Source organism: Myxocyprinus asiaticus, chromosome 20, assembly GCF_019703515.2.
Source record: "Myxocyprinus asiaticus isolate MX2 ecotype Aquarium Trade chromosome 20, UBuf_Myxa_2, whole genome shotgun sequence".
NCBI lineage: Eukaryota > Metazoa > Chordata > Actinopteri > Cypriniformes > Catostomidae > Myxocyprinus > Myxocyprinus asiaticus.
Genome location: NC_059363.1, coordinates 23,753,182 through 23,767,019, shown reverse-complemented (window position 1 = coordinate 23,767,019; position 13,838 = coordinate 23,753,182). Strand labels below are relative to the sequence as shown.

The 13,838-nt window shown below is 38.5% G+C and overlaps 1 protein-coding gene across 1 annotated transcript in view; it reads right to left on the bottom strand.

Annotated features, from left to right (window-relative positions):
- Positions 1 to 3,931, bottom strand: part of LOC127411503 (spermatogenesis-associated protein 17-like) — a 51,112-nt gene extending 47,181 nt beyond the window's left edge. Inside the window, exons 1-3 of the mRNA XM_051647138.1 lie at positions 3,864 to 3,931; positions 3,513 to 3,602; positions 452 to 533 (exon numbers count right to left, since the gene is read on the bottom strand). Of these exons, the coding sequence (XP_051503098.1) occupies positions 452 to 533; positions 3,513 to 3,602; positions 3,864 to 3,931 (240 nt within the window). The remainder of the gene's footprint in view (positions 1 to 451; positions 534 to 3,512; positions 3,603 to 3,863) is intronic.
- Positions 3,932 to 13,838: the final 9,907 nt, after the last annotated feature.

Here is a 13,838-nt window from a genome sequence, read left to right as displayed (position 1 = left end):
AATTTCCCTTAGTGTACAGACAGTAACTCCTACAAGTCTTATAGAAAATCCAAAACAATGTGCATTTTAGAAAGACAAAAAATATTAAGTAGTCTACTGTACAGTGGGTAATGATGGAATATACAGCAACACACAGTCACAGAGACAACAACATGTGTCTGAACAATTAGGTATAATGTCAAATCTATTACCGCGATTCCCTAAGCTAAAAAAAATAAAATAAAAATTACATACTGAAGATAAGGAAAAGAGCAATGATTTGTTGGCCCCTTTTAAACATCAGCTAAATGGAATCATGGATTGAGATAAAAGCATTCCATTGTTAATCAATACGAATTGTCAAATTACAAACTTACGTCAGATGTATGTAAGTCATGGCATGCTTGTTAACTGCTAAATGTTAATGAGGGTTATCATAACATAATCAATATTACATGTCTCCACATCTTACATTTACCCTTTGTCTGAACAGCTCCCTTGCAGTGAATCCACGCCATATTTTCTGTATCAATGTTGCATTCTTATGCAGATGCCTAAAAACATATATAGAGCAACATTTAACAAGCTGCAAGTATAGTATTGTACATTCAAAAAGATTTAATCAAAATTCAAAAGAAACCCTCTCACTGAACGTCTCTAAACCCCGTTTTCCTGAGTGTCCCTGCGGTTGGTCTTTCTTAGAAAACTGTACATTTGCATTCATCATTAACCACCCTCTAAATGCATGTCTATGGCATCTCTGAACTCAACATAGCCATCAATTTCCAAAAGACCATTTATAACTAAAAAAAAATCAATGCATATAGGGACGGTGGCAACCCTGGAGCTGCACTCAAGAAGCCTCGATTGCGCCTAATTAGCCACTTAACACATTGATCAATTAACTAAAGTAATCTAAATTAACCTACTGTCTGGGAGTTTGTCTGCTCACTGCACAGAAATATGTTGAGGTTACACGTAGCGCCCCGTACATGGGCTAATTCTAATATCCAAAAAGCAAATGCATAAGATTTAGGATTTGACGGCCACATATACAGTAGATTATACTGATTATCTGGGTGGAATTATATGTCTGTCCTCATTAACAGATTTGTCTTTACAAAATGGATCCCTCACAGTTTCCTAAATTAGTATGAAAACAGCTCTCTGGCACATCCTGTTGAATATATTGAATGGACACATATTGACAGATGAAAATTAGATCAAAAAACTATAGGTGCATCCCAAACCGCACACTTCTGCACTATTCTACGTCCTTCTGAAGTGTAAGTAGCGTAAGTAGCGCGAGTAGTACGTTTACACTGAAAATGCAACAAAAATTAGTGTACTATGAGTAACCAGATAATGCATTTCTTTAACTGTCAAAACAGAGTTAGGAATGCTGGACACTTCATGCTCTCAGTGATCGTAGCTTGCCGTATGTAGTGTAAGGGGCAGAGTTAACTGGCTGCGTTGCTGGTCTGACAAAACAATTGTAAATAATGGAGAATGTAGCAACTAGCAAAACTACAGTGAAGACAGCAACTTTCAAATGTAAGTTTAATGCTTTACCATCACACAATGCTGTGTGAATATGGACGTTATTTGAGATACAAGTGTTGAACTGAGGAAGGCTAACGCGCTAAAGCTAGGGGCAAAACATTGCATGCGTTTGAAATGTCACTTCCGTCAGCAGAAAACAGCGAATGCTTCCATGTAGTAAAAAAAATTAAAAGGAATAGTTCACCCAAACATGACAAACTCTTTTTTTTTTTTTTTTTTTACAATAAATTCTCCTCCCTGTCCAGTAGTTGGTGATATGCACGAAGAATGTGATCACCAAAAACAAAAGAAGAACTCTTAGGAGATTAGAGTGTGCTTAGGAGGGCTGGTGAAAATGGATATTTATGGTAAAAAAAGGACTTAAATATTAATCTGTTTCTCACCCACACATATCATATTGCTTCTGAAGACATTATGCTGCTTTTATGTGCTTTTTGGAGCTTCATTGTTCTGGTCACCATTCACTTGCATTGAATGGTCCATCAGAGCTGAGATATTTTCCTAAAAATCTTTGTTTGTGTTTAGCAGAAGAAAGAAAGTCATACACATATGGGATGGCATGAGGGTGAGTAAATAATGGTCATGTCTAGAAGGTAACCATCTCATGTCAAGATCCTTGCGCATGCGCATTCTGTTGATGCTTCGCCACTCTTACGGGGAAGCGAAGTGGCGAAACTCACAAATATTAATTAGGTTATGCACAGAAAATATTATTTTAAATTTTCTGGTTTGATAAATAGTCATTCCTGATGACAAATTCAAGAGCTCACATAAATATTTAACATAATTAATGTGATAACTTTCCAGCTCTAAATCTGCTACTGTCTGTCGTGGGAGAATGTTAGCTTGTGGTAAAATACATAAATCGGCTCTGCTGCTAAGAGCTGACGGGTTGGTTTAGTGGTAGTGTTATTGTCATCAATGAAAAAGGTTGTGAGTTCAGATCTGCCTTTTTGTAACTTTTTATTTTAATAAACCAAGATTGCATCCGCACACCTGTGGATGTAGCCTATATCTTGAGTGGGGAGGGGACACGTGTTTGCATATTTCTTTGCGATTCGACTAGAAAGGGGCGAGTAGAGCGCGTGTCAGTGTGCACGAGAGAACATTACAGCTGTCAATCAACGGCACTAATAACAGCCACGAGCACTCATCATCATACCATTAAAAATAACACATTATAGCACCAGATCGCCACTTATTTTAACACACAAGTACGAAATGGAAACTCATGCTTAAGAACTGGCAATGTTCCCAAACCACCCTGCGCACGATGGAGAAGGTACCAACCAACCAATTTTAAGTTACATGTGCCTTAACATGAACTTCTGTCAAAACATCACTATACCCTAGAAACATATGCATATAAGATTTCAAGAAGACAAAATATATATATTTTTTTGTTATGCATGGCACGTGTGATCATCATTGCAGGACTCATAATAATAATAATAATAATAATAATAATAATAATAATAATAATATCATGATCTATGTAACTGGAGCCACCTCCTCGTTAAGGCGCATGCCTCCCATGCCTATTGACGCTGGTTCGAATTCCTCTCGGAGCCGGTTACATCTAGAAAAAAAAGCTATTTGAAACGTGTAACAAAGACCATAACAGCAACTAAAACTTTAACAACACAACAAAAGGAACATAACTTGATACAGTGCTACACACACAAATATATTCAATTCAGCACGACTTGATTCTTTAAGCGCTCTTCGTCTTTAATAAGCTGAAAGGCGAGCAGCGAAAGCATCACAAGTATACTCATGCGCGAAAATGTTGACACGAGAGGGTTACCTTCTAAATGATGACAGCATTTTCATTTTTGGGTGAACTATACCTTTAAGTGTTCCAATTGGGATGATATTACACTTTGAAAATCCATACACAACACAGCTGTTGAGTTTTTGAGTGCATAGTGTATAGTGCGTCATTTGGGAACACACAGCTTCTGTCTTACCTGAGGTATGCTCTAACCTGGCATCCTCTGAACCGTCTCTGAATTTTGACTGCAGCCTCATTCTCCCTCTGTCTGTTTTCCTCAGCAATCCTGTTACATGGGGAGCTTTGATTAAATAAAATAAATATTTGAATTGCTCGATGTTTGAGATGTTATCATCTAGGTTTACGTCTACTGTTTGCATTGTTTTTCAAATATTGTATTGCTGTATAACGTGAATACGTGAAATAGCGTGGAGGACACTTGTTGACATTCCCATTATTTCCCACACAGATCAACAGATAGAAAAACAAAAGAAAAACATACATGTTTAACATGTAGAAAACAGAATAATTTCCATTATTTGATTACCTATTTTTTAGGAAATATTGCTCTTTGATATTTTCAAGGTGACTGAAAAGTTTCTCAAGTCTCGCCATGTTTCCTGGAGTTTATGCGTGACCATGACAACGGAAGAGTCCACAAATACAAGCACGGGGAAGCGCATTTGCCTGTCACAGTTTGACTGAATAGTGCACGTGCTTATTCTAGGGCCAAGATTCCATTGTAACAGATGAAGCGCGAGAGTATTTACAGCGAAAGAGCGGAAATTGGCTTTGAATAAACTTGAGGCGATGTCAGTATGGAAATGTGCTCTTTTCTTTTTTACCTTCAATTTGAACTGTCCCCAGGTTTGTATTAACTCACAAATTTATGCAAATATTTATAAATTACATGAAATTATATACTATTTACATCTTACAAAACATAAAAATACTAAAAAATAAACAAACTATTTATCTTTGTGATATAGTTTTGATATACTGTTAACAAGAACTCGTTTGGTCGTATTAAGAGGATTTTATATTAGTATGCTTTATGATATTTATGTATGTATGTACTTGCTTATTTCTGTGTACCAATTGCTTCTAATTACTGATGAAACTATTTCAGCAACACAAACTTGCAAGTTACTAAAGTAAGGCCATATGTTTGATTTTATAAATTCATAGTTTCAATGTGAAAAAAAAACAAACAAAAAAACATGCTTCATAACATCTTGCTACAAGAGAACTGTTTTTGAAGGGGGGGGGGGGGGTTGGAACTGTGGTTTCTGTATAGATCATTTGAGATAACTGAGAATTTCCGTTTAAAAAGCACTTCTCTGTATTTTCAGATATTCTGTCTGGTTTTGATAAAAGCAGAATCAAGGCATCCTGCAAGTTCCCTGCAATACAGATAAGCAGTGATGGCCGTTTTACACATGATGCGCATGCAGTGTGTAATTTTTTCAGTGCCTATGTTAACAGGTTAGAGTGTTCAGACCGCACGCGGGTGCAGCACGGCAATGCAGCGATCGTTTCCACACCTAGTCTATTTTTGCTGTGCTACATGCGCTGATTAGTGATAGCGCATTGTTCGTGGTCAAAATGAACATGGATTGACACGAAAATGTAGCAGTTTCACCATAAATGCATATTATTAAAGTCTACTGTGTTTCGGGGGCCTGGGTAGCTCAGCAAGTAAAGACGCCCGGTTGCTAGGGTGGGTAGAGTCACGTTGGGTTAACCTCCTCCTGGTCGCTAAAATGTGGTTTTCACTCTCGATGGGGCACGTGGTGAGTTGTGCATGGATGCCCCGGAGAATAGCATGAGCCTTCACAAGCGCTAGGTCTCCACGGTACAAGCCACATGATAAGATGCGCGGATTGATGAGGCAACTGAGATTCGTCCTCCGCCACCCGGATTGAGGCGAGTCACTACACCACCATGAGGACCTAGAGCGCATTGAGAATTGGGCATTCCAAATTGGGGAGAAAAGGGGAGAAAAAAAATATGACTTTCAGTACTGGGTAAAGCAAAGAAAACCAAAACACACTATTAACAGGAGTTGCAAAAATAACAAATGCGATCAGCAGTATATCTAAAGTTTTTTTTTTATGTAAAATACACTACGCAGCATGTTATATGGTGTGTGGGGGAGGGGAACACAAACTAATGGCGAATTACTTACCCATTGTTGTATTTGTGGTATAAAGAAGCCACAGGTTCAGTTGCGCACTGCAAACGCGTCTTATGTGAAAGCACAATCAAGCGCGTGCTGCTTCCGCTCTGCCTATGTACCGCTTCTGCACTGCTTACGCACTGCTACGCATCTAGTGTAAAATGGGCGTGACAGACGCCAGCCAATTTGCTGTTTGCTTTGCCAGAGCAAAGTGCTAGAAATATGGGCAGTGGAGTGACCTTTTGGCTGTGTCGCCCATCCATCCGAACCCAGTGGTGGGTTGGCCACCATGGTAATTGCCTGCGAAACAGTGTTTTGACAAGCCAGACAGGTGTAAGCCATCATTCTAACAGCACAGCGATGAGGCGTCACCTGGAGAGAGCTGTTGAGAGCCCACATGTTTACATGCAGCCAGGTGACCCAGTTTTTACCCTGCTTCAGACCACAAATGCATTTTCAAACTGGGTTTACTTCTCTAAATTACACTTTGCTGATTATGCAAACAACTTTGAATTATTGTCAGGCCAAATGCATCATGGTTTAAGGGTGTTTTTTTATAGTTTATATGGAAATACCGGCATACATCAAATACCTCCTAAAAACATTCCACACTGTTACACAAAAGTGAAAAACATGTTGTTGATTAGTGCTATTAAATATGCCATGTTCAACATATAACAAAAAAACGTTCATTAGCACAAACTACGAAATAGAAGGCACCACTATTACATGGCCAAGTTTAGTCTTTTGAAAAGGAAGAATATATTTACATAATTTCAATGGTTGCAAAAGATTGTCATTACTGCTTTTGGATGAAATCACCTTCCCCCACTCCCTTTGTTTCCATTAATGGCTAAAAGTGTGACGGTTCTGGTGCAAAAGAAAATCATATTTTTATTAGCTGGCCTTTATCATGAGAAAAAGGTAATGAATTGAGTTTTGTGTAAGATGGTTTAATCTGGAGGTGTTCTATCATTATTTGCAGCGTGGTTCCACAGAGACAGCAGTAATCCATTAAGAAGGGGGCTGATCGTGCAAGGGGTTTGATGAAGTTGGTGCTCCTCTGCCCCATGCAGAAGGGCGTTTAGTGCTGCCGGCCCCATTGCTAGTGTGCAGAGAAACATCACCTGCAAACTTCTGCATACTGTTTCATCATAGCTCTCCTCTCTTTTCTCCTTCTCTCTGACTGTTTTTGTCTGCAGCTGTTGTGGTGTTGTCATAAGTGCTGCCGAGAGGCCATAGAAAACCCCCCAAATCAAATCCTTTTTTGGCAATGTTAGATCATAGTCATATATTTGCTTCTCCTCTCCTCTTATCTCCTCTAAATCTTCAATGACTCAGATTTGACTGACTACTGGAAAGGCAAACTTAAATGTTTTATTGGCCCCTCACAATATGAAGAATCTTTTATACATAAAGTGATTAAACAATGACTACAGATCTACTCTATATGCCTTCATTAGAAGCGTACACCAGCATGCATGACGAGAGTATCATACAAGCTAGTTATGTTCGTCTTCTGTTTATTATTCATCATCAGGTAATTCATGCCATTTTCCATCCTCCCCTTGTGTTGCATTTCCTATTTTTCCCTCTTCACCTTCTGCCTTTCTGTTTGGCAGAAATAATTTCAGCCAGAGGAGTGCTCTTTTTTATGTCCTGAAGAAAGGCTTAGCTCATGTTTGATGGAGGTCTCTCCCATCTCACACAAGCGCTGTGTTTGTGGATACAGCGCCAAAGAAGCAGATGCACAGGCCTATTTGATGGCGGCAAATAATAAAATGTATCATTTGCGTTTAAAGTTTCTGTGCCACAGTATCAGGCACACAGATGCTTCCCTATAGTTTTATTTGCCAAAAATCATATGGACTGTAGTTAATGGAAAGGGGGGTGAATGCCATCCAATTTTCAAAAGAGCTGAAGAGAGAATAAATCAAGCCATGTTCCTGTCTGTTATCTCTCTCTGGCTATGAATGTCCACTGTAAGCACAAAGTTGCCTCGTTTTATCTTTATGCCATTCATCTGTCGGTGATGTTTTATCTCTCTATTTAGTCTGACTGTTTTTGTGTTGTTGTGGCTGTTGTGTTGTTGTCTTAAATATTACCTAGAGGCCATGAAAAACCCAATCAATTCCTTCTTGGCAATATTACACTTCTGCAGTCTTGACTTCTAAATCATTTTGCTGGAAAAGAACATTCACATTTGCAAAATTCTAAATCACTCTGTATTGTCAAGATTATGCAAGACTCTGATTTTTACAGCTGCTGAGGCAGTGCCATATTTACAGTACTGTTGTTAATATCAGCAGTTTGAAAGTGAATATGACTACACGTCTTCTGGGATTTGCTTGTCACTGTGTTTGTATTTATGAATTGTATTCTCATGCAAATCCCCTTTTTATGCACTTTTTTTTTTTAAATGTATTTATTTTGTGTGTGTGTTTGTGTGTGTGTGTGTGTGTGTGTGTGTGTGTGGTTTACCTATACTCACTGAAACAGAAAATGTCCCTGCAGGGGCATCTTTCAGATAGAAACATGACAGTGCACATATTCAAGCACTGTTGTGTATGTGATCAGTAATCAAAGATCATGACTTTGCTTATGAATTTGGCTTTTAATATTTCAATTTCTGTAGGGCTAGAAGACTGTCTGAGGTAATTAGGTTGACAGCCTTCCTGACTAGCATCATGAAGAAGCAGTTTAATCCTGATGTAAAACATAAGACTCACTCAACTAACTCAGGTGAGAGAACTTTTCCACTATGTTGTCCCCAGAAGTGAGTTAATCTGACAAAACCTCCCTTTAGGGGACATCCTCATTAGTGAAAACAGTAAACGTTTTATTCTAAAAATGTGTTCGGGTTAGTGGGTTAGAGTTAGTCTATAGAAATTATAATTAGCTTTATATAAAACAAGAGTCAATGGTATGTTCACATTTAGGTTGCAAACATGCTCGTGCGTGTGTGTGTGTTTATTTGCATGTGTGTATGACAGCCCTGCAACCAAATGTGCATTGACATCATCAGAGTGAATGTGACTGAACAAAATTCTCTACCAACACATTTCATCTTAATGATCCTAATGTTTCAAGTTGTGTTCAATGGTTTTGTCATAAAGTCTAATGTCTGACTGGATTGATCTATAATACAATATAGATTATAATGTACTGTATAGATCAACATTAGAATATAAAAAGTAAGGAAAGCTAATAAAAATACACAATAATTGTTTGTCTTTCACATAATTTAGTTTGAAATTGTTTGTAATTGCTGAGAATTGGATTAAGTCTAAGTAAACCGAGTATACACAACTCTCCATCTTATAGATGAAAGACAGAAGGGAGGGGGGTGGGCAGCTTTTGTAAAGACCTTGACCTATGAACTCTGGCCTATTTTAGTCATGGTTCAGTGTGTTCCATCCAGGGCCCGATCCCATTTCTACCTTTTTGTTTGCTTCACTGCCCACCTGAGCCAAGCAAAGGATTTGTTGCCTATTTACTTGCCTTTATTTAGATGGCTTTGTCCACTTTTATCGGAGCTATTACTACTGAAAGTCTAGTTTTCATGGACCTGATGACATGGGAATTTAGCAAGTTTTGGGTTTAAAACACTATTTGACACCGCTGCTTTTACTTTCAGATCAACAGAGTAAGTGAAGCGCAGTGGCTGGACATAGGTTCTTTTGGAACAAAATGGATTTCTGTTCGGGTAGACCTTAGTGGGCATTTTATCATTATTGTAGACTGGTTTAAAACTGTGGTTTGTTGTGGTCAGTTTTAGGCAAAGTGGTCTGTTAAGAATATTTGTGTATTTAGACAATTGAATATAAACTTGACTCCTATTAAAATTTAGCTTCCCTTTCACCTAAATTCTGAACGGCCCTATTAATTGCAAAATATTTGGATTGATAAGTGTAGTGCATTTTGCAGACCTATTACATGACTGGAATTCTGTGAGAAATATATATATTTTTTATTTATATATGTATGACCATTCCAGTCAGTAAATCCTAATTAATTGACAGTGACACACAAGATATATTTCATTACATTTAGTCTCTTTTCTCTCCCCCCCCCCCCCCCCCCTTATCTCTCTATCTCTCTTGATCTCTTTTCCAATCATTATTACTTTGAAATAATTCTTTAAATTACCTAGCTATCATTTAAAGAGTTAACTACTGCCAAGTTATTAAGCTGCAAAGGTCACACTTGTTTCTAAAGGATTACCCTTGTTAAGGAGTCGGAAAACACTAAATATTTCTAATCCTATGTTATTTGCCGCTTGGCTGGTTAAAAGCTACTTTAAGCCTCATAAAATTAGAACGGAGCGTTCCCTCAGCTGTGGCGGCCATTGAATTTTGAGTTAGAGGTGCAGAGCCAAAACATTGCAACAGAATTAAATGTCAAAAATCGTCTCAGGTTGTAGATATATTGTTCACACTGGGCGATTTTGATTAATACATTTAATCTAAATCATGTGAAGGTTCCTCCTCCTTTTATCCATAAAATGCAATAGGACACAAATCAGTTTTACTGTAGCTTAATAACAATTGGAAAATAATGCATTTTCCTACCCAATAAATTGTTGCTTACACCTCTAACCAAAATCAATTAATCTTCCTTGAATTTATTAACGTCCCTGCCATAAATCTTCCACAATGTTTGTTCATCTGCTTTGTGATACATTTCTATCACGTTTGTTCTGGTCTAATGTTTTCCTTGTCGCTCCTGCGTAAAATGGAAAAATCTATTTTGGACCAATTGAATAGTTAAAGAAGAGCAATCCTGGTGAGGTGCTGTAAATAGAATCGATAAAGATGGCAGTGTGCAGTGAAGATAGCACCTTTCCCCTTGAGTTTTTGATTAACCCATCCGACAGTGAAGCTGACAACAATATACCAGCGCTGCATACTGGCGGAATTCCCCGACACCCTCTTTTTGTCTTTTCATAAACCGTTCCAGACATGTTTGAAAGCGTTTTTATAGGCCTGTGTGTGTCTGCGCGCTTGTCTGGATGTGATTTTCTTTTTTTCCTTTTTTGCAAAGGTGAGATAGAGACACTATTTTTCAGGCCTAATAACTGCATTTAGTATATTTCGAAATCATTTACATCTTTTCACATTGCCACATCTTACCTGAGGCTATGAGTTGATTGGCTCATTACGGTCTGCGATGTAAAGAATATACTGCACAGATGCGCAATTAAGTATGAAGCAAACCTCATAGATGCTGTTTATCCACTCATTATCCAGCTAATATTTTGGTAGTTGCCATCTCATGCCAAGATTTTACAGCAAAGAGATAGTCCTCAATCCATCAGTGCTCTCAGATTAATGATTTGGGTGTGCTTCAAATACGGGGATACAATATGCCTCATTGCTGCACATTGTCCAATTTGCTCTTGATCAATTACCCATTCTACACTGGCAGGGTCAGTTAGAGACGTAGGGCTTTGTGATTTATTCTAGGTGTTAAAAAATAATTTGTTTGATTTGATTAACATTCATTAATTATGCTAATTATATGGGATGAAAGCAGATGCCCCCCCCATCCCCCCCCCCCAAAGACTTTAATTACTGGTTCCTGTTTTACCTAAAAACAACACTCAAGTAGTTTACTACAGTTTTAAGATCTTGCATCTTAAAGACCAAAGCAGCTTAAATTATAAACTTGCTTATAAAGTGAATACCAATTGCTGTATTGTGCATATATGTAAATAGAAGGAATAAAAACTTAGTGAACAAACATATATAAATGTTATAAACAAGCTTCAATGGTCTTTTTGTGATTTAACCTTCACAGATTGCATGGCAGAACTTAAAGGAATAATTCACCCAAAAATGAAAATTCTCTCAATTTACTCACGCTTATACCATCCCAGATGTGTATGACTTTCTTTTATCTGCTGAACTGAAGATTTTTTTAGTTTCTCAGCTCTTTTGGTTCATACAATGCAAGTGAATGCATAATTTTGAGGCTCCATAAATCACATAAGCTACATAAAAGTAATCCATACGATTCCAGTGGTTAAATCAATATCTTCAGAAGCGATATGATAGGTATGGGTGAGAAACAGATCGCTTTCACATTCTTCTTCTTGTGTTTTTAGTGATTCATATTATTCTTGCATACCACCCCCTACTGTGCAGGGAGAAGAATTTCAAGCCAAAAAAGGACTTAAATATTGATCTGTTTCTCACCCACACCTATCATATCACTTCTGAAAATATGGATTAAAACACGAATCATCTGGATTACTTTTGTGATGCCTTTATGTGCGTTTTGGAGTGTCAAAATTTTGGCACCCATTCACTTGCGTTGTATGGTCCTACAGAGCATAATTTGTGTTTTGTCATATAGATATGGGATGGCATGAATGTGAGTAAATGATGAGATAATTTTCATTTTTGGGTGAACTATCCCTTTAATAAAAGTCTTAGCCACTCTTTTTTCTACATAGTTTTTCTGGATTCTCCACTGTTCCTTTGGTGTTGCATGTGTGATAGGGCTGTCCTCTCCCTTTGACAGGAGCTGTCATCATACAGTGCCAATCATTCTGTTCTCATGTCTGTCATACTTTGGTTTGGTAATTCACCCTGACTGACTGCAATAATGACCAGTCTTATGGGTGTGATTAAGTGCATAGTTCTTCTGTCTGGCCCCGCTAAACCAGAGAGAGCCACGCTAAACCAGAGAGAGACCCTTGTGTGACTGCCTGGAGGCCCCTGCTGTCAGTCCCACCAACCACACTTGACTTAAACACATCACAGAATGTTCAGAATGTTTTTTCAGAAGACTTGAACATTGTCTCTACATCGGTCAGATTTAACATACTACAGAAAGTGGAAAACAGGCCTTTTAATGAAATGAGAGCTTACTAATATATCTTGAACATCAACTCAATTGCATAGCCGGCTGTCTTCCTTTCATTTAGATCTACCTTTATGTATATATATATAGATAATAAATGTTATTCACTTCACCTGTCAGTGTTTTTAATGTTGTGGCTGATCAGTGTGTGTTTGTGTGTATATATATATATATATATATATATATATATATATATATATATATATATATATATATATATATATATATATATGTATATGTATATATGTATATATATATATATATATATATATATATATATATATATATACACACACACATACTGATCAGCCACAACATTAAAAACACTGACAGGTGAAGTGAATAACATTTATTATCTCATTACAATGGCATCTGTCAAGGGGTGGGATATATTATGCAGGGAGTGAGCAGTCAGTTCTTGAATTTCATGTGTTGGAAGCAGGAAAAATGGGGAAGTGTAAGGATCTGAGCAACTTTGACAAGGGCCAAATTGTGATGGCTAGATGACTGGGTCAAAGCATCTCCAAAACGACAGGTCTTGTGGGGTGTTCCCGGAATGCAGTGGTAAGTACCTACCAAAAGTGGCCCAAGGAAGAACAACTGGTGAACCGGCGACAGGGTCATAGGAGCCCAAGGCTCATTGATGCATGTGGGGAGTGAAGGCTAGCCCATCTGGTCCGATCCCACAGAAGAGCTACTGTAGCACAAATTTCTGAAAAACTTAATGCTGGCCATGATAGAAAGGTGTCAGAACACACAGTGCATCGTAGCTTGCTGCGTATGGGGCTGCGTATCTGCAGACCGGTCAGAGAGCCCATGCTGACACCTGTCCACTGCCGAAAGAGCCTACAATGGGCACGTGAGCATCAGAACTGGGCCATCGGTCTGATGAATCACGTTTTCTTTTAGATCATGTGGACGGCCCGGTGCGTGTGCATCGTTTACCTGGGAAAAGATGGCAGCAAGTTGCACCATGGAAAGAAGGCAGGCTGGTGGAGGCAGTGTGATGCTCTGGGCAATGTTCTGCTGGGAAACCTTTGGCCCTGGAATTCATGTGGATGTTACTTTGACACGTACCAACTACCTAAAGATTGTTGCGAACCACGTACACCCCTTTATGACAACGGTATTCCCTGATGGCAGTGGCCTCTTTCAGCAGGATAATGCGACCTGCCACACTGCAAAAATTGTACAGGAATGGTTTGAGGAGCATTACAAAGAGTTCAGTATGTTGACTTGGCATATAATTGAGCATATATGGCTGATATAGACTGGCTGAAGTGCTGGACCAACAAGTCCGATCCATGGAGGCTCCACCTCACAACTTACAGGACTTAAAGGATCTGCTGCTAACGTCTTGGTGCCAGATACCACAGGACACCTTCAGAGGTCTTGTGGAGTCCATGCCTCACTGGGTCAGAGCTGTTTTGGCGGCACGAGGGGGACCTACACGATATTAGGCAGGACGTTTTAATG